This window comes from Natator depressus, chromosome 14 (assembly GCF_965152275.1).
Source record: "Natator depressus isolate rNatDep1 chromosome 14, rNatDep2.hap1, whole genome shotgun sequence".
In the NCBI taxonomy this organism is placed as follows: domain Eukaryota; kingdom Metazoa; phylum Chordata; order Testudines; family Cheloniidae; genus Natator; species Natator depressus.
In genome coordinates this window covers 8,188,483-8,215,221 of record NC_134247.1, presented here as the reverse complement: position 1 = coordinate 8,215,221, position 26,739 = coordinate 8,188,483, and the positions used below count along the sequence as shown (strand labels likewise).

At 42.8% G+C, this 26,739-nt stretch overlaps 1 protein-coding gene across 1 annotated transcript in view; it reads right to left on the bottom strand.

Annotated features, from left to right (window-relative positions):
- Nucleotides 1-26,739, bottom strand: part of PITPNC1 (phosphatidylinositol transfer protein cytoplasmic 1) — a 195,955-nt gene that overhangs the window by 70,966 nt on the left and 98,250 nt on the right. The window contains exons 4-5 of the mRNA XM_074971198.1: nt 19,807-19,895; nt 19,327-19,334 (exon numbers count right to left, since the gene is read on the bottom strand). Coding sequence (XP_074827299.1) covers nt 19,327-19,334; nt 19,807-19,895 — 97 coding nt within the window. The remainder of the gene's footprint in view (nt 1-19,326; nt 19,335-19,806; nt 19,896-26,739) is intronic.

The window sequence follows — 26,739 nt, the reverse complement described above, 5'->3', positions numbered from 1 at the left end:
GGCCAAAACATGGCATATAGAGTTCTGCTGCTGCCCACGGCAGCTGTGATTTTTAATAGGATGGTGTGTAGCCTGTAGAGACTACAGGTCTGAGCACCTACTGCTCCAGCTAGATTCAAGCTGGAACTCGGCATGCTGAGACTTCTGCTGGGAAGCACCATGTAAGAGATGAGAGCAGTTGCAACTTGTTGCATTTTAGAGATGGCTCCTGGCAAGTGTGGTTTTGTGTGGGTGGAGTCTGGTTATGCCTGCCTTTACTGGGGGTCAGTGTTTAGTTTTGAATTATTGGGTTCACCAAAAATGTCACCAAATTTTTTTAAAAAGTGGTTGCTTCATGGTTGCTAAATGTCTGGAGGATTTGATAGGAAAACACAGTTGATTGGTGTTCTGCACACATGTCTTCAGGCTATTGCTCTGTGTCATCGCTGTTAATGTGTTTTAGACACCAGCTCTTCTGGTCCGAGCATGCAGATTTAATTCTCTCTTTTACACAACTTTTAAGAAAACAAAACCAAGTAAAAATCGAATCTAGCAAACAGCAGAAGCTGTAGATGAAATATATGAGCTGCCAGTTGGTGGAGAGTCATCAAAGCATGTACTGTCTGAGCAGACAAGATCCAGGTCTGGCCAATTTGTGAAGCCACAAAGCTGGTTTCTTAAATTACACAGTACAAGTCTGGTGCTTTGTCCAAAACCTCAACAGTTATGTAAATTACTCTTACCACTCTGGCTCTAATGGCCACGGACAGTGCAGCTGCTCCCACAGGAGTACTGGTGCTGCTCCCATATCCCCAATTACCCTGCTTGCCACAGGAAGTGGCGTTGCCATTTTAACCTTCATTGCTAGGTTGTCACTGAAAACCCTCTTGTTGGCAGAAGTCGTTTTTCACATCCACTTTTCTGCTTCTGGTTGCTATGCAGACAAACACCCACCCCCCAGCCACCCACCCACTGATTCCTCTTCCCTTGAACCAGCGAAAGTATCCGTGTGCTATGATCTGACTGTCAAGTCCCTGGAGGTGTTGTATGGAACATATTTTCCACAATATAAATACCTTTTTTCTTCACTTATTGAAACTGTTGCCGTTGGGCACGTCTGCACTGCAATCATCCTATGATTGCGGCTCGTGTACATGTAGGTAGAGATTAAAGCTATCTTGGGTATATCTACTGGAGCTGCAACCACACCCCATGACTTCAGTGTAGACATGCCCCTGAAATCACTGCAACCTCACCGTTAATAGAGGATAGCAATCAAAATCATTCTCTCTGCCTTAGTGGGGTAAAGCAAAGCTGCAGTTCAATTATAACTCATAATTCAGTACAATTATGACTCCTGAATAAAGATGGATAACTGAGAGGATTTTTAAATATATAGATATCTGGGGCATGACCCTATTTTATATAACAGAGTATTGGATAAATCAAGTGACACTATAGCAAGCTTCTTAGTAAATGGCAAACCCCAAATTTAAGTCCTGCTTAAGTGATGCTTTGGCCTTCTGCCCAAGGGTAAAATTCACCTCAAGTATTTTAAAAGTCACCTGTGATAGGGGCCTAGGGAATTCTCACTGCTGTGTATACAGACTGAGGTTTGAGCATTGGCCTGCTAAACCCAGGGTTGTGAGTTCAATCCTTGAGGGGGCCATTTAGGGATCTGGGGCAGAAAATTGGGGATTGGTCCTGTTTTGAGCAGGGGGTTGGACTAGATGACCTCTTGAGGTCCCTTCCAATCCTGGTATTCTATGATTCTATGAACAGTAAATATGGCAGGCGACCAGCTTGGCTTAATAGTGAAATCCTTGCTGATCTTAAACACAAAAAAGAAGCTTACAAGAAGTGGAAGATTGGACAAATGACCACGGAAGAGTATAAAAATATTGCTCGGGCATGCAGGAGTGAAATCAGGAAGGCCAAATCACACCTGGAGTTGCAGCTAGCAAGAGATGTTAAGAGTAACCAGAAGGGTTTCTTCAGGTATGTTAGCAACAAGAAGAAAGTCAAGGAAAGTGTGGGCCCCTTACTGAAGGAGGGAGGCAACCTAGTGACAGAGGATGTGGAAAAAGCTAACGCACTCAATGCTTTTTTTGCCTCTGTTTTCACGAACCAGGTCAGCTCCCAGACTGCTGCACTGGGCAGCACAGCATGGGGAGGAGGTGACCAGCCCTGTGTGGAGAAAGAAGTGGTTCAGGACTATTTAAAAAAGCTGGACGAGCACAAGTCCATGGGGCCAGATGTGCTGCATCCGAGAGTGCTAAAGGAGTTGGTGGATGTGATTGCAGAGCCATTGGCCATTATCTTTGAAAACTCATGGCGATCGGGGGAGGTCCCGGATGACTGGAAAAAGGCTAATGTAGTGTCCATCTTTAAAAAAGGGAAGGAGGATAATCCTGGGAACTACAGGCCAGTCAGCCTCACCTCAGTCCCTGGAAAAATCATGGAGCAGGTCCTCAAGGAATCAATTCTGAAGCACTTAGAGGAGAGGAAAGTGATCAGGAACAGTCAGCATGGATTCACCAAGGACAAGTCATGCCTGACTAATCTAGTTGCCTTCTATGACGAGATAACTGGCTCTGTGGATGAGGGGAAAGCAGTGGACGTGTTGTTCCTTGATTTTAGCAAAGCTTTTGATACGGTCTCCCACAGTATTCTTGCCAGCAAGTTAAAGAAGTATGGGCTGGATGAATGGACTATAAGGTGGATAGAAAGTTGGCTAGATCGTCGGGCTCAAGGGGTAGTGATCAATGGCTCCATGTCTAGTAGGCAGCCGGTATCAAGTGGAGTGCCCCAAGGGTCGGTCCTGGGGCCAGTTTTGTTCAATATCTTCATTAATGATCTGGAGGATGGTGTGGATTGCACCCTCAGCAAGTTTGCAGATGACACTAAACTGGGAGGAGAGGTAGATATGCTGGAGGGTAGGGATAGGATACAGAGGGACCTAGACAAATTAGAGGATTGGACCAAAAGAAATCTGATGAGGTTCAACAAGGATAAGTGCAGGGTCCTGCACTTAGGACGGAAGAATCCTATGCACCGCTACAGACTAGGGACCGAATGGCTAGGCAGCAGTTCGGCAGAAAAGGACCTAGGGGTTACAGTGGATGAGAAGCTGGATATGAGTCAACAGTGTGCCCTTGTTGCCAAGAAGGCCAATGGCATTTTGGGATGTATAAGTAGGGGCATTGCCAGCAGATCGAGGGACGTGATCGTTCCCCTCTATTCGACATTGGTGAGGCCTCATCTGGAGTACTGTGTCCAGTTTTGGGCCCCACACTACAAGAAGGATGTGGAAAAATTGGAAAACGTCCAGTGGAGGGCAACAAAAATGATTAGGGGACTGGAACACATGACTTATGAAGAGAGGCTGAGGGAGCTGGGATTGTTTAGTCTGCAGAAGAGAAGAATGAGGGGGGATTTGATCGCTGCTTTCAACTACCTGAAAGGGGGTTCCAAAGAGGATGGATCTAGACTGTTCTCGGTGGTAGCAGATGACAGAACGAGGAGTAATGGTCTCAAGTTGCAGTGGGGGAGGTTTAGGTTGGATATTAGGAAAAACTTTTTCACGAGGAGGGTGGTGAAACACTGGAATGTGTTACCTAGGGAGGTGTTGGAATCTCCTTCCTTAGAGGTTTTTAAGGTCAGGCTTGACAAAGCCCGGGCTGGGATGATTTAGTTGGGGATTGGTCCTGCTTTGAGCAGGGGGTTGGACTAGATAACCTCCGGAGGTCCCTTCCAACCCTGACATTCTATGATTCTTCTTCTGACAAGTCTGTTTAGATGTAATCTCCACAACATCATTGCAGTTTGGAAAAAAGTCCGTATCAGTTTTCACTTTTCCTCTCTACCCATAAATATCAGATATTATCAGCTAAGCAACTGTCTGTCAGCAATGAGGCAGATCAGGATGCTTCTTAACACAGAGCCCAGCCATTTTACATGCTATGCTCCAGATTGAATTGCACCAGCTTGCAGCAGCTTGACAAACCACTACTTTAATGAGGTGGTTGTTTCCTGTGCTCCCGAGTCTAGACTCTCTTTAAAGTCCAAACCCCAGGATACAAAGACATTTTTCCAAAATACTATTCATATGTAACTAATGGAGAGATGTTCTGCCTGAGTCTGCAGACAGCCTGAAACATTAGCTATGAAAGGTGTGCCCTCCTCCCGCTCATTTCAATGGGGCAGTAACTCTGCAGTCTACTGATTGTCATTTAAGTGTGGTATTTTCAAAATGCTCAGTGTTGGCCTAACTCTGCTCCCATCCAAGTCAATGGTGGTCTTCTTGATTTCAGTGGGAGCAGAGTTAGGTCAACGCTGAACGCATTTGGAACTACCACCCTAAATTTCAGTGTTTTAAACTATTGTATTGAGGATCAAAGCACACGAGAAAGGAGAGTGACAACATTATAACGATTTGCACAATCTAGAACGAGTGCCATCTCCTGTTGGTATCAGTACTGAGAAAAGATAGGGAGAACAGCACCACTTATTTTCTCCCTCTAGATCGAACCCTGACTACATTTAATGTCTCTTCATCATGCTGTATTTTGCCACTAGCTATCCTGTTTGATTGCCTTCCTGAGAAGCAATAGGCTGGCATGGAAACACTGGTATATTTCACTAAAGCTGTTTTAGCAAGTGTAGCAGGGTGGCGTGCCTCTTAGGGTATGGCTACAGAGCATTTTGGACCCAGCGCGAGTGAGCCTCCCAGCCCGGGTCTGCAGACTTGGGCTGGAGGGGCTCATGCTAGCACTCTGAAAATGGCTGAGTAGACAGTGCTTTGAAGATGCGGCTTGGGCTGCAGCTTGGGCTCTGATGTTATACAATTATTTTTAGAGCACCAGCACGAGCCCCGCTAGCCCAAGTCGGCAGACCTGGGCTGGGAGGCTTTCTCCTGATCACTTCAACATGCTGTGTAGACATACCTATGAAGGCTGGAGGGCCTGGTGCTAAACCTGATTACTAAAGAGGCACACCTGAGCTGGATCAAGTGATTCCCCAAAGAGCAGCAGGAAGCTGCAGGGAAAAGGGAGGAGGCTCAGGAGTGAGTGAGAAAGGCTGCAGTAGGGGTGCTGGAACAATTTACGTAGTGGGGGTGCTGTTATTACTACTTCGAGCCAGCACCACTGACCCTGAAACCCAGAGAGTCGCCCCAGCTAGGAAGGGCCAGGAGTAGCCGGCTAACACAGGGAAGCCCTCAGACACCCAGGGAGTTTGAGGCTGTGCCCAGTTTAAGGCTGGAGGGAAGATTTTTTGTGTTTAATTTTGAATTTTAAGTTAATACACCAGACCCTCAGCAGGCCTTGTGAAAGCCTCTTATTTGAGTTTATTGAGGAAGCCCTGAGGGGCCACATGCAGGGCTGCCCTTAGGCCTCAAGGGGGTGCCTGGAAGGAGGCCATTCGTTGATGCCTAAGGACCCCAGCCACCATGTCCCATATAGCAAAAGACGTGTGCACTTTCCTGAGGTGGGCAGCAGAGCCGGAGCATGATCACCGCAAACGCCTGGGAATGAAGATGCTGATCATGGTTGGCCTCCTGGTGCCCCTTGTCTACTACCTGAAGTGCCACAAGTGGTCTGTACTAAAGAGCAGAAAAATTGTGCACCGGCCCCCCAAGTAAGCACTGGACCGGAGCCTGCCGCCCTGTGGGCCTTGGCCACCCAGCCGCCGCGCAGCCCCTCCCGGGACAGGAATGTATGTACAGCTGGACAGACAGATGGGTACAGCCCACTCCTCATGATGCATTACTCTTATTTAATGTCCTCTCCCTTGGACACAGCCGCTCGCCTGATAGGCCTGGGAAAGGACTCTGGGAAGGGGGGCGGCTGCTGTCTGCATGTGCCTGCTGGGGGGGTGGGGGGGGGGCAGAAATAAACCTTCAATCTTCAGTGGGAAAGTGTGGTGTGCTGTGTTGGCCTAGGCCCTGCCCACGGGGCCCTCGCCTTCCCCTGGCCCTGTCACTCCCACCTGCTGCCCTGCCCCATGTCCTTCCCACCCCAGCTACCTGCCTGGTGGGGATCCCAGTACAGCCAGAGGGGAAGGCCTGTGCCCTGCAGCCCCAGCTTCCTGGGGGGCCTGTGTGTAATGGTGGCATTTATTAAACCATTCTGTTCCTCCCCCCCCCCCCCCCAAAAAAAAAAAAAAAACCAAACCAAAACAAAAAAAACCTCACAACCTTTGCTCCCATAAGCCCCAATGACCTAGGACATCCCTTTGATAAATAATCCGTTCGCGAAATACCAAGTCTTAAAAGAAAAGAAAATCTCCGTGGAATCCCAGCATTCTCCTGAAAAATTAGCTTCAGCAACTGCGTGTGTGGGATGAGAGCTTCAAGAACTATGTCTTTGTCACCTGTCAGCTTGTTTCCCCCGAAGAAACATTAAGGGAAGATTAAAGACTGAGAATTTGAGTGCCATTTGCCTCATATGGTATAATGGGAAAGAAACTAGGAAACCATATGTCCTGCCCAGCCACCAGGTTCTAATCGAAATGCATGTGTAGTGCAGTTGCTGGGGCTGTAACAAATCTGGCTGAAACTAAAAATGGCAATGGGAACTGAAAAAAGCCCCCCAAAATACCAAAATCCACCTACAGTTACTGGATTGCAAATATAACTTAAAATCATTTAATTTATTGGCAGCTGCTGTTGTAGTAGCACTGGCTTTCAGCAACACTTAGGCAAGGTCCAAATTTTTGTCCAAGTCACAGAATGTATTTTGTGATTCATCAGATGCTCTCTGAGTAATTGGCACAGAGCTCTGGCAGAACCCGGGACCTGTTTATGCAGCACTCAGAAGGCTTTCTTATTCATCACGCACAAAGAATTTTTTTCCCCTTAAAGAACAAGAATTAGGCAAGAATTAAAATCAGACACAAAAGTGAAAGCTCGGAAATGATTTTTTTAGTGAATTACTCTTCAAGGCACCACTCCTTCCTGCCCTGCCTCCCTTGGGGATGTATTCCAGCACAAACCTGGCAGCTGATTGATACACAGGGCATGCACAGGAACGTATGGGGCAATTCCATTTCCAATTTTCCATTTCAACATCTCTAAGGTTTGCAAAGTGCCTCTCAGAGAAAAAACAAGTAGCAATTCCAGGCTATCATATTTTTACTTAATTTTTTCATTAAATCTTAAATTCTGCAGAACATGTCTAAATTTGCAGGATTCCCCTTGTCTTTTATGACCCTTAGTCCTAAGTTTATTTTCTGTACAACTATCTTGATAGCTGACTTATATATCATGGCTATCAAATCCACGGAAATTGCATTATAAATTCATTTTGAATATCTCAAGCGCCCTGCAAACCCATGATATTTACAATCAGATGTGTAGGGAGAATGCAATGCACAAAAAGTTGAAATACATTAAGATTTTGCTTTCTGAGGCCATGGGGAGATTTCACAGCAGAAGAGAGCAAGTAGTGAAACAAATGCATCTATCTGTAAGAGTAATTACCAGATTTAAACGTGAGTATTCCCAGATTAAAGAAGGGGGAAGTGAAAGCAGTATATGGAAAATACATACCACAGTTGGATTTTCAATTCACTACAGACACTCTCTTGAAAATGAAAGGCTATTTTTAGCATGATGATTGATTAGTGTTGTCATAGCAATAAGAAACACTTACAGGAACAGGATAAAATGTAAGCAAGCCAAAACCACTGCCAAAGCCTTAAAGGGACAGAGTCAAACACATATGGCATTTTGCAGTCAATCTATGGATAGGGCTGTAAAAATAATCCTTTCATAGCGATTACTGTACATCTGAGGTGGATGAAGGGATTACAGTGGTTTGCAATAAAACTGTTGGGCAGAAGGCTAGAGAAAAGGGTTCCTTTGCCCTTTTTAACCTATTCAGGAAGCTGGGGAACAAAAGGGAACAGTATTTTAGCTAGTTTCATTACCTATTGCGGGACCTTCTGCAGAAAATCCAATGAGCTGCTGGAGGCTTCATCAGTGCACTGTACCACTCTATACTCCTCATGAACATTAATCCTGAAGCCTTGGAAACTATTTTTGGATTGTCAGAGTTAATCCTGCTCTTTGCTAGAGTGGCTGAGGCATATTCCCTTAAATCTTAGCACAAAAGCTAAGGGGCAGCAGTCATTTCATGTCAATGCTCAGTCTGGCCATCTCTCACTTTTCAGGCTTTGTGCTTTCTTATATGGTCACATACATGTTTTCTTGGCAATGAAGTCAGATTCTGCAAGGAGCAAAGTGCCTTTGACTCCCATTGAAGAGCATATCCTAGGACTGGGCCTTATAGACAAGGTGTTTGGCTGAGTGAAGTGAGGTTGGCCAAGTGAAGCAATGTCTTACGCTCAACTTGATGACTTTTCTCTGTCTGTAATGCAATAACTTTCGAACCCCACAGCCGATCAATTCCAAAATGTCAGGGAATGTTCTGGGCATCAGTGGACAGAACTCTTGATTTTGGTGAACATCAGAAAACCAGAAGGAGGAAATGGGGGCCTCTGGCATCTGGTTAGCAGACCCAGCAGCTTCAACCATCTCTGTAATTGTCTATAGATTCACAGATTCTAAAGCCAGCTTGTGATCATCTAGTCTGACCCCCTGTATAAACACGGGCCATAGAACGTTCCCAAAATAATTCCTAGGACAGATCTTTTAGAAAAACATTCAATCTTGATTGAAAAACTGTCAGTGATGGAGAATGCACCGCAACCCTCATTGAATTGTTCCAATAGTTAATTACTCTCACAATTAAAAATTTACACTGATAGATCAAAGAACCAGTTGATGACAGCCATGAACACCTTCCACCTTCATCTCTGCTCTGTTAAGATGCTGCTACCCTGGACAACTTATCTCCCAGAAAGAAAGAAATAAGAATGGTGGTAGGGTAGGGGAAATGGGGAGTTTAAGGAGCATTTCCTGCCAGCACCACTAAGGGCACTGGAGGGGGAAGGGCAGGGCGGAATCAAGGCCATAGATCCAATCCCCCTCTCTTGCACCAGGCAGTGGAGCTGGCCAGCCACCAAGGGAAGAGTGTGCTACATGCCCTGAACAGGTGTAACAGCAGGCATGCTCCCCCTTGAGGCCTAGGAACACCGTGAGGCACAAAGCTGCACTACTTCCAATGCAAAGCTGTGACTAAAAGCCACACGACAGCCCTTCATGTGCAGCTGGGCTTACTGGGGCAAACCTGAACCAAACCCAAATGGCCCATCTGAATCTGTCTGTCTTTATGGACCCATTGCTCCTCTCAGCTGACTATGTCACTATGGGAACCAGGGGGTCTGAGAGAGCTGCACAGGGCCTCCATTCAGCCTCTGGGGGTTCTTGCAGAATTTGAATTTTTTTTCCTGTCCCTCAGAGAGATAAAACCTGTCCTCTGAAGGAATGATCAGATGGAAACTCTGCGCCTCCAGGTCACATTTTCAAGCTTTTCTTCACTGCCATGAGGGCTAGAAACTTTTTTTTTTAAAATGGAAATGTAACCCACATGCTTTATACTGCAGCATTTGCTCTGAAGTCCAAAGAAAGGCAGAGAAGCAATGGGGAGGAGATACGAATACTTTGTATCTCTGCAGATGTGTAGAAGACCAGGCCGAGCAACTCAGCTAGAAGGGACTAGAACATCCAAAAGTGGGGCATGGCAGTTACTGGATGTTTATGAAGGTTTTCATTGTAGGCTAGCCACTTGGCAGGTCATAGCCATTCATCCTCTGAAAGCTCAGCCAATCAGAGCACAGCAGGTAAGGAAAGTAATAAATATGGGAGTTGTAGACAGTCCTGTGGACTCAGTGGCTGATGCATGCAGATGTGTCTGCTGTGAGAGCTGCGTCCCAATACCTGTCCCATTTTGGATATAGGTAAGTGCTATTCTAGCTTTCCTTAGTAGAAAAGCTCTCCATTAGGATAATGTTTGGTCCACTGCTGTGTGTATCATGGATCTAGACAGAGAGCGGGGAGGCTACAGGACTTATATTTAGCCATTAGTTAACGGCTTGAAATTGAGATTCTATCTCAGTTAAAGAGAGGACTGGGCAGAGCTCAGTCAGAGAGGGTTTGTACATTCAGACCTGATTTAACTGGGCTCACGAAGAAAAGCTAGTGCCTTCTAGAAGTCCAGGGAATGGACATTTTATATGCTGATCCCAATACATGTACCACTTCGGATACAGGCTACAGATTTCTGTTTCACAAGCAACTGAAGTCCAGTCAACTGTGGAGGCCCCAGACTGTTTGCTGACTCAGTTCTGAAGTGTTTGGAAAGGAACTGCCTTTGTTCATGAGCTCTGAAGAGTCAATACACATTGTTGAGACTGAGAAATTGGAGAATCTGTTTATATGTATGTAGCAAGGCATTGAAGTGTATGTGTTATGTTAAAATATATATGTAACAGCAGCAAAGGGGGAAATCTGTATGAAGAATACCAACAGATTTGCTGCCTAATAGCTTGTATTTACAGTATTCATAAGTATTCCAAATAATACTTGCAATGTACAGGATGATTTGTAATGTTTTGTGTGTGCATCAAATGGTTATTTACTGAGAAATTGTATGGTACTGTCTCATACTGGGAACGATTAACACCTATTTACCAGGGTTTTGCATGCAATAGCTCTGAGGTTTAACTCTGCGTAATACTTTCAGAAAAGTCCTGAAAAGAGAGAAATCTGGCCTGTGCTTCAGCAGAGAGTTAAGCTGAGGTGCAGGAAGAAAGGGAACATAATAGAGCTGTACATAATATCCCCTCAGCATCTTCCTACCCCATTACAAAAGCTCAGAATCTGGTGTAGTCACATGACTCCAAAGGCTGAAGCCCTGACACAAGCCTATGCCCTAAACTAGCCTTGATTATAGAAGTAAATCAAGGGAAAGACCTGTTGGGTTACTTGTCCATCCCTGGCCAATGAAGCATTGTTCCCTATAGCATATATATTAGTGCTTTTATGGGGAGTTTCTTGTCTCTGTATGGGAAGAGCCCAAAAAAGGATGATTTAGCCACAGGTTTGTAAATCTGTGCTGCAATGTAACTGATTTTTAAGAACAATGATGAAGAAAAACTGCACAAGGTTGTGCCCACAGTGCAGAACCCGCATTACATCACAAACCACCCAGGCTTTGCTCTTGTTGCCACTTCATTATAGTCCCTTGATCTTTGTGTGGTTAACTACATCATATGCTCTCCAGAGAGACGCATGCAGAGAGAGAGAGTGTTGTGAAGAGCTGGACTAGCCTGGGGTAATCACCTTCCACCTGCCTAAAAACTTCTGTAGCTTCATCTGGAAAATTTACTCTCCACTTCATTGTCTAAAACCCGGCTTCTTGTTTTCAGTGCAGAATGGCTGCACCCATTGGAGTGATTCCCATAGAGGGAAGGCTTGATTCTGATCTCACTGACATGGGGATTTACACTGGGGTGACTTCATTGAAGCAACTCTTGATTTACACAAGAGCAGAACCGGGCCCATTAGTCTGTAAGGTGCTCTGGGGTCTTTCAGGGTATAAAAGCACTGTCTAAATACAGTCTGTTCTTACTCATTTTCACAAGTTTAAGATAACGGTTCAGATCCTAATGAGAGATGATGTCTTCCAAAGTGAGTGAAAAAGACAGTGTGCAGGAATGTGGAGGTGATATTTGGTCAGTCATGAGCCTAATTTTGCTCTCACTTACACCAGTGTCATTCTGGAGTAACTCCTCTGACTTCAACAGTTTCACTGTATTTACACCAATGTAAAGGAGACAAGAATTTGGCCCAGATATGTAGGCCTTTATGACTTCAATTTGGAGCTGCAGGATTCACCACTTCACTCCAATACATGTTTGAAGTTGCGTTAACTTTAATTAAGCTTAAAATGAATGAAAAGCTTATCCAGCTTCCTGCCAACCCTCACATTCTCTGAAACCACTTTTAATATGAGAGAGACTGAGATCTTTGGAAATGTTGTACTAATAATTTATGAACAGTGAAACTCATCTCAAGTGATCATCTCAAGGGAAAAGAAACAAAAAATAAGCTCGGTAGGAGAGGTTTCCTAACCACTGCCTATTCCTGCCCGACTTGGGTTTAAAATCTATTTTTCAAATAAAGATAGTTACAGCATCCCAGATAAAAATAGACTTTTTTTCCAATAAAGACAGTCAGTCCCCTTCCCCAGCCCACCCTGACATGTTCAGAACCAGCCTGGAGCTCGCTCCCTTGTGGCACAGGGTGAAATCCTGGCTGCATAGAAGTCAGTGGGAGTTTTGCCATCGATTTCAGTGGGGCCAGGATTTCACCCTGGTACAAGTGTCCCCTGCACAAGTTGCTTTTTCCCTCTTATCATTTCTATGTTGCTGGGGTCTGTAGCTGTGGCTTTCTACCAACAAGCAAATTCCATGCAGAGGATTCCCATTCTCTATTGTCATAATACTTTCTGTATGCTTGTGCATCCAAAATCCTGAAACTGCTACTAATGCTAGAGACACAATCAGGGTGCAAACACCACCACAGCCATTATAGACACTGCATTAGAGACAGAGAAACTCTACCTATCAACAAACTCAGTCACTTCACCCCAAACTCCCTGGGTTACAGCTATGTTTAATTCAGAGAGGAAAGCTCCCACTCATGGTAAAATTGAAGGGCTAAAATCCCCATGCATCACACTGCATTATTTTTACTCCAGTCTAGGTGGGCGGAAAATAGATTTCATTAAAAAGATTTTAAAAGCTACTGGATGTTGGAAGCTAATGAGTGTGGGACACAAATTCTCCTTGCATATGCAAACACAATTTCCATCGCATATTCCTACATTTTTGGTTGTTAAAAGGCAGATGTAGTATTAGACAAATATGTACCAGTTTTTCCTAGTCTCTTACATGATCCTTTTTACTTCTTAGCCTTTGGCTGGAACTCACTGATTTATATTCTGTGCACTCAACATTTTACACTCTGTACCAGGGGGTGCTGTATTATTGATGGTGTTTTATATTTTTGCTGGCTGTGGCTTTAAATGGGCTGTAATATGTAAGAAATCAACTATTTTATTGGTGTACTAAATTCTAAAAAGAGCAGAGAAGTTAGTGCACTCTGGGCCTGAGCCTCCACCATTGACGTCAATGAGATCGTCGTAAGCTTGGACACTAAAAGGACTAGGGTCATAAGGAGATTTTTAGTCTGTAAACAGCCAATAACGATCTGATTTTAAAATCCTTTTAAACCTCTAATTTTCACTGGTGTACAGTTTGTGCTCAGCAAAAGCTAGTCTCTGTAAATTAAATGTATCTTGGCCCGTTAGCAAAATACTAATCAATCACAGATTTTTAAGCATAAGGGCAACACACTATTTGGGCCCTGATCCTGCACTGTGATCCATGCAGGTGGATTGATTAGTTTATATAGAGCACTATTTATTTCTATAGGCTTCGTATGGCTATAGCAGTCTGCCCATGCAGATCACACTGCAGGATTGGGGCATTAGGTTGTAAACGGAACAGGCCTTGTTATCTTTCTGAATATCTGTTAAGTGCCTAACACAATTTTGATACCAAATACAAATTATAATGGTGTAGTTTTTAAAAAAAAATTATTGCCAAGATTTTATCTTAACAATAGATAAAACTTAACCCAATTCATCCAAAAATGAAGCAAGAGGAAGTTTAACTTTGGAAAAAATTTTTGCTGTGCAAACACTGGGTGGCAGTTACTGAGTCTGGTAGATCAAGAAACCACTTTCCTTAAAGCAGCTGGCTTTCCTCATTATGGGCCTCATGGAAGTAAACAGGAGTCTCTGACTCGATGACTGCAATGTTTTGCAAATGCAAACTCAGGTGGAAGTTGTACACATGACATGGTTTTCTTCTGCCTCTTACAGCATCTAGATAGATGGAATTTTCAGAGTCTTTTTTCATAAATAGCCCCCATATTACTGCCTACCCGTAGGAAACTGTGCACAGCACAGGAGTGTGAACACACAGTAGTGCCACTCATTACCAACTTCTTACGGCACAAGCTGGTGTCAATCAGGATGACAAGTATGTGATTTTATAAGAAGTTATGATCATGATGACTGGAAAATGGATGGCTTGGTAATGTCATGAATGCTGTGACTTTCCTGTTATTTCTCAATCCTAGAAAAGCTATGTGTGGGTCCTTTGGTGAAATCTGCTTTGGGATCGGTGCCAGGTTCTTCTTCCTTCCTGCAGTTAGGAGGACGATCCATATAACCTCCAGTCATCAAACAGCTCTCCCTGCTAGATCGCCCAAACTTGGAAGAGAGGGAAACTTCATGGCCAGCCCTGATGCACGTCTAAAAGTCCGAGAAGTCAAACAGAGAAAGGCAATGATGTGAAGAGTAGGGCAGAGCTAGGAGGATGAGACAAAGGAGACAAAAAGATGAGGAGTAGAGTATGGAAGACAAGATAAGGGGCGGGAGAGTGGCAAAGATAGGAACAGTGCTGTAGGGAGGAGAGAGTAGCAGAGACATATGATTCTATGAAAAGGAGCAAGGAAACTACAAAGAGAAGTTCAGCACAAACAGCCAAGTTCAGTAGGAAAACGGCTGTTTACATCACAGGTGCAGACTCTAGGAGATGAAACAGTGAAGGAATAAGCTGCCTCTAACCACTCTGAACCTGACACTGATGACTCTATTCATTCATTGATTCAGGCTCTTCTTGTTCTCTGAAATACTGGAACAGTAGCTTGCTGAGAAAAAAAGAGGGCCAGAAGTAAGCAGATGCAGCGTTGATAAAGAAAGCAGCAGTGTTTCCTAAATTGGAGAATATTTGATGTTGACTGAATCATAATAACCAAGTAGGAGAATAAAGGAATTCTCATAGGCATCCTATAAGGGGAAGATTCAATAGAAGCTCTTAAAGATGGAAAACAGCTTTAGACGCATGTGAATTTGACATGATTCGAAGGCAGACAGGCTGATAAAGAGAAAAATGAGCAAACACAGCAAGATTTTATAAAAATATAGGGAAATGTTGCTTGGCAGGAGAATTCTGACTTCCCCAAAGATTTTGGAATTGTTACTTGCTAACCTGGGTCTTGTACCTGTAACTCATGTACAACTACAATTGCCATTCACTTCACAGTGAGTTTTAGTTGGACAAGCTCAGCTCTTTGATCATTAGGGGTCTAACTAGCCAAGCACAGCTGAATTTTCACCTAATAAATTCAGAGGCAGTCTTGCAGTTGCCAGTTGGGATAAGTATTTGAGAATTCTGAAATAAAGTGTTTGCTCATTAATTTGTATTAGGCCCCAGTACTGCAATTGATAGCTGCTGCTGCTTGCATGACTGATAGAGCCTATTACCATGTTCATTAAAAGCATATCAATAGGATGCATCCAAAATTCAAGCAGCGGCATTCAGATAAGGGAAAAAACAAGAGATTCCGCTCCCCCCAAATTCTTTGAAATTTTATCTGAAACAAAAGTCTGCTCCCTTGCTTAACTCTACTGTCTGTTAATCAAGGTAATCACTGTACTTCTTGATAACTTATTTTATGGGTAAATTAGCAGCTGATTAAGTGAAGCATGTAACTGGTCTGTTCTCAAAACTAGTAGGTCAATAATGGGACATTTAACAACTATCACTCTGGTGCCCTGATACTTGTCAACTGAAGTATTATATTCTCCATGAATCACTTGCTATAGGAAAAATAGTGTCAATGTGATAGATCATCAGTACAGGATTATTGTCTCCTGTTTTCTCTTCAAAAACTGTTTTTCATAAACACTTCTGTATTTAGATTCTATTCTCATTGAAGCCAGTGCAGGTGGAGGGCAATTCTTTTCTGATATCTGCAGGTTGATCAACTTATGCCTATTTAATGTCCCATATTATCTTAGCTTCCATACTTATAACTATGGTCAAAAATTTTATCAGTGGTCCAATTTGATCATGGTGTGATCAAAAAGTGTTGCAGCTGGTTTTAAAATTGCAGACCCAGTATTTAAGTATTGCTTGTACTGTGAAAATTGACTGCAGAAGTATTTGAAATTAGCCTTAGTGTGTGATGGGACTGCACATGTGAACCAGCAAAAGGTCTGCTTGAATTCTGCTTACATTAGCTTTTTGTTAGGTTCCCCCCCACCCTTCCCTCTATGTGGATATCTGGAAACGTTTTGAGACTGATTTTCAGTGTATTCTGAACATGAGACTGATTTGTTTGGACCAGGACTGAGTCATACAGTATTGGTGACGAGGTTGTTTATTTGTTTATTTTGAAGCTTCTGTCTTGTTCTCCACAATCTCAGCTTTCACTTTGAACAGGTCACATGAGTATTTGTTCTGTGCTCCTCATTGGCTAACAGGTATAGTATCCCTGCTCTAGAAGCCATCTTCACTTGGTTTCTGAGAGAGAGGGACAGAGAGAGAGAGAGAGAGAGAGAGAGAGATTGCTTTTCCATTAATTCTCTTTGATCCAGCTGGACAGATCCAGAAAAGAAAAATCTCCTCAGGATCTTTTACTCTGGCAGACAAAGGCCTATTAAGCTTACAGAATTACCCCCATAGCTTGGGACAGTTTTTAGTATTTAATATTTTGCCTTATAAAAATTTCAAGCTTGAGTGTTGTGGGTGCTCAGTCACTTTTCATCTAGGTGTCTAAAAATGACTTTAGTACCTCTTGACACCTAATTATGAAGATTTTGGCAAATACCTTTAAGTGGACCACCTACATTGGACATAATAATGTAGGCAATGGGTAACTATTGTTCAACATAACCTCATAATACTTTCTGTGTTTTCCATTTCTGTTTAAATGCACCCAAGCTTTTACAGGGGGCTTTCATCACTTTTCTTGGAAGACATTTTGTAGTAGTTCCATTAAGAAGTTTTGTTGATATGTGCCTGAAATGTTCTTTGCTTAATTTTGTCTCAATATTCCTAGCTGTGTCTCCTGGCATCACCCACAAGAATTACTCCCTCCTCCCCACAGACAGTTGTATCCACTCTTAGTTATTATTTAACCAAATTTTACATTTACAATCCGTTTTAATCTTTCTTCATAAGTCAATCTCTCCAGCCCCTTGATCAGTTTTTATTGCTCTTCTCTGAAGTCTCCAATTGGTGAGTATCTCTTGTATGGAAGTTTACAGAACTGAAATCCACGTCCTATCTGTGGTTCTTACCAGAGTTGTGCAAAGAGGGACGGACTATAACATCTCTGATTCAGATTTGCTGTCTGACTAATAATAATACCTAGCTTTTATATACTGTGTTACTTTTTTGGGGGTACCTTATGGTATTGCATTTCAAATTAATATATATTTTGCCGTCTGCTATCACTCCCTAGGCCCTTTCAACATTCCCAACTGTTTCCCACCCATTAGTATCTTTGCTTTGGGTTTTCTTTCCCCAGATGTAGTCACTCGTGTGTAAACAGGTCTTGGTGATTTACTGCAGTTGTTTTCTCCAGTTGGCTCCATAACATCTTCCTTAGTCAATTGCTATTAGGAACACGGTTTAGATTTTTGCGTGGAAAAGGAACTCTCTTTCTCTATAAGAAAGACTGATCCAAAAGTTCACATTTAACTTAGCAATTACATGCATATCCCCATTAGCTCCTCTCTTGGTAGTTTTCTCCACTATTAAAATTATCTACTTTTAACAGGTAAACAGTTAATGAAAAGTTTTCAGAGTGTAAAACAGAGCATAGGTAATGGATGCTAATGCCACATTTCATGATGTATGTCAACTTCCTTACACAATTTAGGGAAAAGTTCTGCTCCCAAATCTGCAGTGCGAGGAGATGATCCTCAGCTGGCGTAAATTGTCATAAGCCCATTGAAGTTACTGGACCTGTGACAATATACAGCAATGAATGAGCTGCCCTCAGATCACTATTGTTGATTCTGCACTCGTTCCAAGTGTGGACTACCACTTACGCCCATAGGAAAATCGTGCATGACACAAATGCAGAACATACATAAAAAATCTGCCAGGCAATCTGGTGAGTAGAGTTTGGCACTTAAGTTTTAACTAACACTTTCCTCTGTCTACTCTACCTACCTCCTGCATGTTCTTAGCTCTGCACCTCCTCCCAACTGTCCCTAGATTTCTTCTCTTCCACTTTCATCACATTAATCTCTTGCTCATTTGAAAAATGTTGCATAAGCATTTTAAATGCTGTACTATCAATATAGAAGGGATGGTGTAAAAGGGCATGCTTGCTCTGTAGTGCCTGCTAATGGCTAGTATGGTGGCCCTGCTGAGGCCTGCCTCAGTTTCCCCTTAACTCCTTAAAGAGTCCACACAGACCAGATATTCAAAATATTCCCCCTTCTGGGGTCCAATTTATTAAGTCCTATACACAATCTTTCAAAATAGATTCAGACCTACAGTCTTCACCGCAGTTTCAGCTGGACCCTGCCACTCTTCCCAGAGGGTCCATCCTCTCTTTTAAAGTTCCTTTCTTTTGCCCCAGTCCCAAGCTGGGCACAACCCCTATTCCCTGAAGGTCTGTATTCCCACCCTCCAGTGCCTCTTGCTTGGAGTTTGGCCTTCTCCACAGGCCTCCTCACTGACTCAGGGGCCTGCAGGAGCCATCCTACTCCCCGCACTGTCTGCAGGCATCTTCTTACAACCTGCAGCTATTTCCCCCTTTATAAGGCCCAGGTACTTTCCCTTAAGCACTGTTGGGCACCAGGTAGTTCGTCCAGGTGCATTGGACCTCACTCCCTCTTAAAAGGGGCCAGTCACCCTGTGACAGATGGGTTATACTTGATCTTTGCTTTGAGGGTCAATCTAACTCAGGGTAGGACCTTCTCAGTTACAGGACCGTATGTCTGGAACGTCATCCTTGAGGACATCCACCCACGTTTCTCTCTCCAAGGCTCAACTAAAGGTTTTTTTTATGCAGGCTAGTACCTCTGTAACCATTTGGTCTCTCTTTATGTGCTTATTCTTTTGCCCAGCTCCGTTTGAGGGAATGGTTGGTTTTTCTGGGCATCGGGCCCAGTTTCTGTTTCATTTTGACTACAGATGGTACAGTTTCCCAGATCCTATACCCAGAGACAAGCACTTTATAAGTGTTAAAAAATAAAATAAAATCTGTCTCTTGTCTCCAAGTAAGAACCAGGACTTTAAAAACCCTGCTTTTATAGAATCTTCTTTTCTGTGATAGCTACAGTCATTACCAAGTTATCAAAATAAGTTAAATAATTTATAAGAGCTCCATAAAACACTTTAAATTAGCTTCAATGTGCTTGAACAATTACATAAAATAAAGTTCCAGTATCAAAGCTGCTCAGCATTAGTGTGGCAGTAAAGGAGCCAGCTTTGTCTTCTACCTCTGGATTTTACAAAGTGATCTTATTTTCAGAATTAAAGAAATAAAGAGTATGGAAAACTTACTGTGTATTCTGGTCCCAGTTTGTCCATTGGTAAGAGAAGGCAAGAGAGAAAAAAAAAAGCAGAATAAAATAATGCAAATTATTTTCACTAAATGCGAAGGTATATTAATAATCAAAATCATTGGGTTGAATAAAGTACTGACTTACACTTCACAGTGCAATCCCACTGGAGTCTATGGGACAGCATGGGATACAAGTCAGCATGATATTTAATATACAGTATCTAAAGATCTAGTGCAGAAATTTAAAAGGGGAGAAGGTAGCATAGGATGTTTCAGTTTTTACCCATCTATAGTTTCTGCATATTACCCATATTTTTTGGTAATAGCAACTGATAAGAAATAAAAATACACGGTGGTTAAATAGGAATTGTTCAAATATTTTAACGTCTGCCTCTAGGTATGTGGCATGCAGCCTTTAAGGACAGGCAAGACTATCCACAATAAACTTCCAATGTTTTCAGTTTGCTTTGAGTACTTACCTGTGATTGTATATGGGTAATAATTCCAAGCCTTCTCTGTAATGTAAAATATTTTGGGAACAACTGCTCTGGCCCAGCTAGGTAGCTTGCTGCAAAGAAAGGAAATCCCTAATTAGAATATTGATTGACTTGCAAGAACTGTAAGATACTTTCTAATCATGCTCACAATTTGACATGTACTAAGCAGGAGCTACTAACACTAAGTCCTCACACAGTAATGTCTGTAAGTTATGTGTCCCTTTAAATCTGCATTGAAATCTCACTTTAGCCAGCTCCTGACCACTGGCCATTGCACTGCCACACATTTATTCATTCTTTTGGGGAGAATAACTTCCCTTTACACTTCTCTAGCTAAGGAGAAGATTCAAAGAATGGGTTTGTGAATTCACAGCCTTGGTCATGTGAGGAATCAGCACAGGTCATAAGATCCAGTGTTTCAGAGTAGCAGCTGTGTTAGTCTGTATCTTCAAAAAGAAAAGGAGTACTTGTGGCACCTCAGAGACTAACCAATTTATTTGAGCATAAGCTTTCGTGAGCTGCTCACGAAAGCTTATGCTCAAATACATTTGTTTTCTTTTTGAAGATCCAGTGTGTACTTTACACTGTTCTTACAGTGTTCTTAGCGTAAGAAGACAGCCTTTATCAAGGGTAGTGAGCAAGTATAGTAAACTGGCCTAGTCATTCTGATTCTGTTACTTCTGCCTAAGGAGTTTCTTCTTCCATATTCTCTATTGATGCATAAACTCTTGTATTCCATTAACCCCAAATCCTGATTACGAGACAGGATTTTCTGTGTGCTAATAATACTATGTAGCAATTATAAAGAGCTTTATATTCAAATTAACTATCCCTCACTAACACCCTTGTGAAGTTGGTGGGTATGTATTATTATGTCCATTTTGCAAATGGGGAAACTGATCCAGAATGATAAAGAGCCAGAGTTAGAACGGAGGACCTTTGAGTTCTAGCCCAGAGTCTGCCAGGCAATTTACCAATACACTGGCTACAATCCTAGTAGACTAAGAAAACCCTTAGATAATGAGAGAGAGAGAGGGGGGACATGATTTTTTTGTGGTCAAGAAAAAACCCCTGTAACCATGCGAAAATACCTCTGACACAGTGACAACCCAGATGGAGTGATGACTTCTATGGGGCTGTACCAGGCAAAAGCCAGTGCAGCATTCAGTTGTTATCTGTATTATGGCAATGCTTAAGAGCTCACTAGGTGCTGTACAAACACAGAACAAAAAGACAGTCCCTGCCCCAAAAAGCTTACAACTAAGTAATTGCTTTTGAATACTCACATGGAAAGATAACAACCATGATTAGGCACTATTCCTGACAGGCTGAGGTCAATTTTTGGACTAGCGACTCCAATTTGCGAAGCTCAGAGAACCCCAAGTTATTATGGAGTTGACAAACCTTGGTTTTAAAGGGAAGCAGAGTTTATATACATTTGCTGCTCAAGTATTGCCTTGCGACATCAGCTTTAGCCACCAAAACTGGTGGTGACAATGATGGGGCACTGGCCACAAGGAGAGAGGCAGAAGTTTGGAGGTGACAAATAGAAATACTCTTCGGGGCTCCATTTAAAATAGTCTTGATCAGACCAGGGGCATGACAAAGATGGAGTCTGAACTGAACCACAGCAAGTAGCTTCTGAACTCAGTTATCCAAACATAAGGGGGAAATCAATTAAGTTCAACTGTTTGTGAGTTGGATAATTGAGGGAATTTTCAATACCACCAATGCGTGTCAGGGATAACAGAGGGTTTTGGATAATTAAAGATTGTTTGATCAAGATTTTGCTCGATATAAATCTTTGCATTTGTGTGGAAGCCAAAATGCAGAATTACCACATCTAAACCCACAAGTTTTCATGTAAACCAGAAGTTAAGTGCATTGACTTTTTCGCCTTCACAATGACATTGTCTGAAGGTTTGTTTTTTGCTTACCCACGCTTTTCTTGTGAACAAAGCCCTAAGCGGTGGTTCTTGGAGAACAAATTACATAACAAAATTCATTCTGCACATGGGTGGGAAAAATTAGACAGCACACTGGATGCTGTCAGTCTCTCCCAGAAACAGGAAGAAATCTGTTTGTTTGAACTTGATTGCCAGATCTCTGGACAGCGTCTGGAACCCCAGCAGGAATATCAGGGAGGAAGGAACTCCAGGGAGAGGCCCTTTGGTTGGGTTTTATAACTTTCTCACAAAATCTTCACTGTATTTGTTGAGACTTTGCCACTAGGCCACGGAGAAGAGTCTGGGCTCTCCAGAGAATGAAAGTAAGGCAAGGTCTGTATTTTTTTTTTTTTTAAGGAGCTCTACAGCTACAGTCTTGAGTGAACCTTAGTCTGCTGCAGTTAGGGTATTTATGTATCAGAATGAGTTGTTTAAAAGTGTCCAGTCATGGCTTGAAACCTACATTCCTTGCTCACGCAAAGCACCCATTGCCCCCAGCAGGAGAAAGGACTACAAGAACACGACCTTTAACTGGTTTTCTGCCTCATTTTGACCGTCACAGAAGTATCTTATAAACAAATCCTCAACCAAGTGCCACTTCATCTCCATTTCATTTCAGAAGTGGTGGTGCGAGTCCAGTGACATCTCTCTGAAATCCACTTGGAAGAAAACATGGGCCTTGTTGTTGGCTCAGAGAACTGGGTTATGGGATTCTAAATGTAAGTGTACTTTCCATTTGTTCTGATCTCTGGAATACATCAGTATGGTAAAAGCTACTTCCTTTGCCAAAGGCTTGGCCTTCTCCACAGTTTGCTTTATACAATGGAAAACTAAGTGTGACATATTATCACTGCTATTATGAATGCCTCATTTGATTGCTGACTCAACTCCCACTGAAGTCAATGGCAAAATGTCCATTGATTTCAATGGAAAGTTGAATTGGGTGCTTTGGATTTGGCTGCCTAGAGTGCAGCTATAAATTATCCTGCTTAGATTTTAATTTTAGTTCTTCAGCAGAAAACCGGGGCTCTTTTTTCCTGAAACTTCTACAACCAGTTAATTTGTTCTTTGAAAAATTAGCTGCTACATCAAATGCTAAATTTGATACTTGACAGTTATAGAATCATAGAACTGGAAGGGACCTTGAGCGGTCATCTGGTCCAGTCCCCTGCACTCATGACAGGACTAAGTATTATCTAGACCATTCCTGACAGGTGTTTGTCTAACCTGCTCTTAAAAATCTCTAGTGGTGGAGATTCCACAACCTCCCTAAGCAATTTATTCCAGTGCTTAACCACCCTGACAGTTAGGAAGTTTTTCCTAGTGTCCAGCCTAAACCTCCGTTGCTGCAATTTGAGCCCATTGCTTCTTATCCTATCCTCAGAGATTAGGGAGAACAATTTTTTCCCCTCCTCCTTGTAACAACCTTTTGCGTACTTATCAGGGAACTAATTTTGCAGAAGGTCTCCCTTTATTTTCCATAAAAATTCTGCTCAAATAAGTTGGACTCATTTTAGGTAACAGAGATAAAGGAGCACTATATGTTTCTATAGCATTCTTTTGTATCTTCAATTCGATTAGCCTAAGCACTATATTTTGACCTTTTATTTCTTGTATTTCCCAAAAGTCTGGCATTTTGCAATTATTTGATTATGATCACTTGTACCTTTAAAATTCTATTTAGTCGGATTCATTAGTCTTTTGATCTGAAGTTGTGAGATTTTAATAAATACACTGTGCTTGTAGTCAGCACCCCATGCACCTCCTCATGGCCAGAGGTGCCTCTGCAGTGCCCTGCTAACAATTTCTCCCTCACAGGGCTTCTTAAACAAATCCACCCTGGCTTTTCTTGTCTATTCACCACCCTTTCTCAGGGTGTCTGAGTTTATTCACATAAATAAAACTCAAGGTCCCAAAACACAGGCCTCTTGTCAGGTCCCTGCCAGGCTTTTTCTGCCTGTAGTCTCAGTAGGGAAACTCCATGCCCCAAATCTTTCTGCTGGAACCTGCTCCCTGTCAGCAGTCTCCAATTCACCCTGCTCCCAGACCTTCCTGGTTGGGACCTTTCCTGCTTTGGCAGGCCTGTACCCAGGGCCTACCTGGCTAGAGCCTCAGGCTTCCAGTTCTGGCTTCCAAACCCCATGATATCGGGGTCTTCCCTGGAGAACATTCCTGAAGTTTCCTGCATTTCCCCGTTCCCTGCTGCCCTTTATAGGGAATTACCTGATCCAACCCAGGCATGCCTCTTTAGTAATCAGAATTGGCTAGCCCCAAGCCCTCCAGCCCATAAGGGGCAAGCTGCCTTGTTACAGTGCTGTTTATAGTTGTAGTTCTATTTAAATTCAATACGTTTGACTTAAAACACTTATGTTATGGCCCTAGCTGAGCTCCCCTTTGTGGACGCTCACCAGGCTGCTCTTCTGGACCCAAACCTTTGGCTCTCATGAGTTTAAGGGTTATTGAGTCTGACCAGTGTTCAGACACTCTCCTATGTCTGGCTTTTCAGGCACACTCCTGGGTACAGACTCCAATGCTGGTACCCACTCCTGGGTCATGGGGCCCCATAGCCCCGCTGACTTGCACCCCAAGACCACTGTGGACTTTCCCAGTCTCTGTAGTAGCTCTTGCGTATCCCCTCCAGAGCTCCACCCTTGTCAGGACTCTGAATTACTGCTTCACCTTTCAGGGAGTTGGTGACACAGACTTTGCCAAGGCACTTTACATCACATACAAGTTAATCACAGACTGAGCATACGAGATATACAGATCAGTAGAAAACCAACAAACAAACACCCCACCGCAGTTCTTGACCCCTCCTAAGGGCCCTTTGGCTCTTCGTCAGTGTCTTCCAGAGAGGTGGGGATTCTTCTGCATCCCCTCCTGCCCCCTCCTTTTGTCAGCCAATGGATGGCTGGCGAGAGAGAGCAGAATTTGTTCTTTTATAAAATTCTAGTTCCCTCTATCAGGTGATCCCCCAAGTGGCTTCAAGTCCCTTGTCAGGCGATTGGTTGCTTGGTTACAGCCTACTTGAAGTCCAGACTGGGTAAGACTGGTTCCTGTGGACTGCAGTACGTGCGTTGTTTGAGGGTGCTTCCATTTGAATGGAAGACCATCCGGATAGACGACCCTTTTTTGCTCTCCATTGTTAGCCCTCTGCTAGATACAAGGATTTTCCCTGATACCACCTGGATGCTTCAGCTGAAAATGGAGGCTGAAGTTGCCAAAGTGAAGACTCAGCAGCACAGTTTAACAATCAAAATGGAGTTCACAAACCAGAATGAAGTTTGCAGATTGACAGACATGTACTAATCCATCAGAACGCAACATTAGCAGAACTCAGTGAAGGCTTCTGTTGCCCTAAAGTGTATTACTGCCTCTCCTGTTGCTGATAACTTACAACACAGCTATCAAATGAGTTAAACAGGAATGATGGCTGTGTAAAACATTCTCAGAGAAACCAGGTGAAACTAGACTAGTTTCCAGCGTTGCAACGAATTTGAGTCTTAGACTAGTTCCATTGCAAAATTGACCATAGTTCTCGAATATTTAGAGAAAACCTGCATCTACTTTAGAACACTCAGATCTATTTTAAGCTGAAACCACGCAAAAATCACAGTTGTGCTTGGTAACTTGTGCTCAGAAGTACTATGAAAACAGGTGAAAGTCATCAGTTTTTCCTGAGTTCGGAACCCAAAAACTTAAAAGCAAAACTTGGAAGGTACAATGAAACCCCAGAAATGTTGCAAAGTGCTGAGTAGGTGTTGATTTAGTTGTCAAAGAATACAAGAAAGCTCCAGCTGGAAAACAATGGGTCACATTTAGCAGATTTACACCTTTTGCAATCCCATTGATCTGATGACAACACTGCATCTAGAACGGTAAACTAAACCAGATGTGGTGGGTGGCTAGGTATGAGCAGCTCAAACATTTAGAATGCCAACAGAGGGTGAAATCCTTGCCCCCTTAAATTTAATGGGCATTTTTCTGTTGTCTTCAATGCAGCCATGATTTCACCCTAAAAGTGAGGTCCAGGAGATATATTAAGGGCTGGAAGGGAGGGACTGGGCTTGTCAGTAGAAGGAGAGGGAGCAGTGAGTGGGTTCAATGGTTAGGAAAGGGTTTAAGACTCGTTGAATCTGCTCACATTTTCCTATGTAGTAGCCATCTTGGACACTGATCCATATATTTTAGAAGTTTTTTGGCCTACATAAACTTTATATTCAGTGTTCTGACAATGTCACAAATTACTGAATGCTGAATTACTGAACAGACAACTACCGGGAAAAAAAAAAAAGATCCTTTTATTGCTAATGTACGTAAACCGTTTTTCACCCAAAGCTTCTAATCTAGATTAACGTCAGGTACTTGATAAAAAGCCAGGCCAAGTCAATGTGACTTTGGAATTGTTTATGCTTGAAGATATAGGGTAAAATCCTGACCCCATTAAAGTCAATGGCAGGTTTGCATCGTTCCATCCCAGAGAGCCAGGATTTTTCACCCATAAAATCTAAGAGATGATATCTCTGAGCAATATATGAATTTGCTCTAGTCCTATATCTGTGACTCACAGAATTGATGATTTGCCCACAGAGCACCATCTTTTATGAATGTAACTCATATACTGGTATTTATGGCAAGGCTTCTCCCCCCCATTATAATGGAAACTACAAACTAAAGTATTTATGGACAGCAGAAGTAGAACAGTCACACCAACAGATCTGCACTGGCCATCAGGCAGCATTCTAGTAAGACACTGACACTCTCTCCAGGGCACTTTCCCTTAGTCAAGAAAGATATTGGAATCGTTTTGTTGCAATGGATCAGATATGGTACTTTTTTGACAGAAAAAGATATCTCAAAGAGAATGATCTTTCTTCTCACACAAAAATATGGATCTCATGGGGGACAAGTGAAGGAGACAGAATGGACAGCTACCCTGAAATCTCTAGAGTCTGCATGAAGGTGCAGT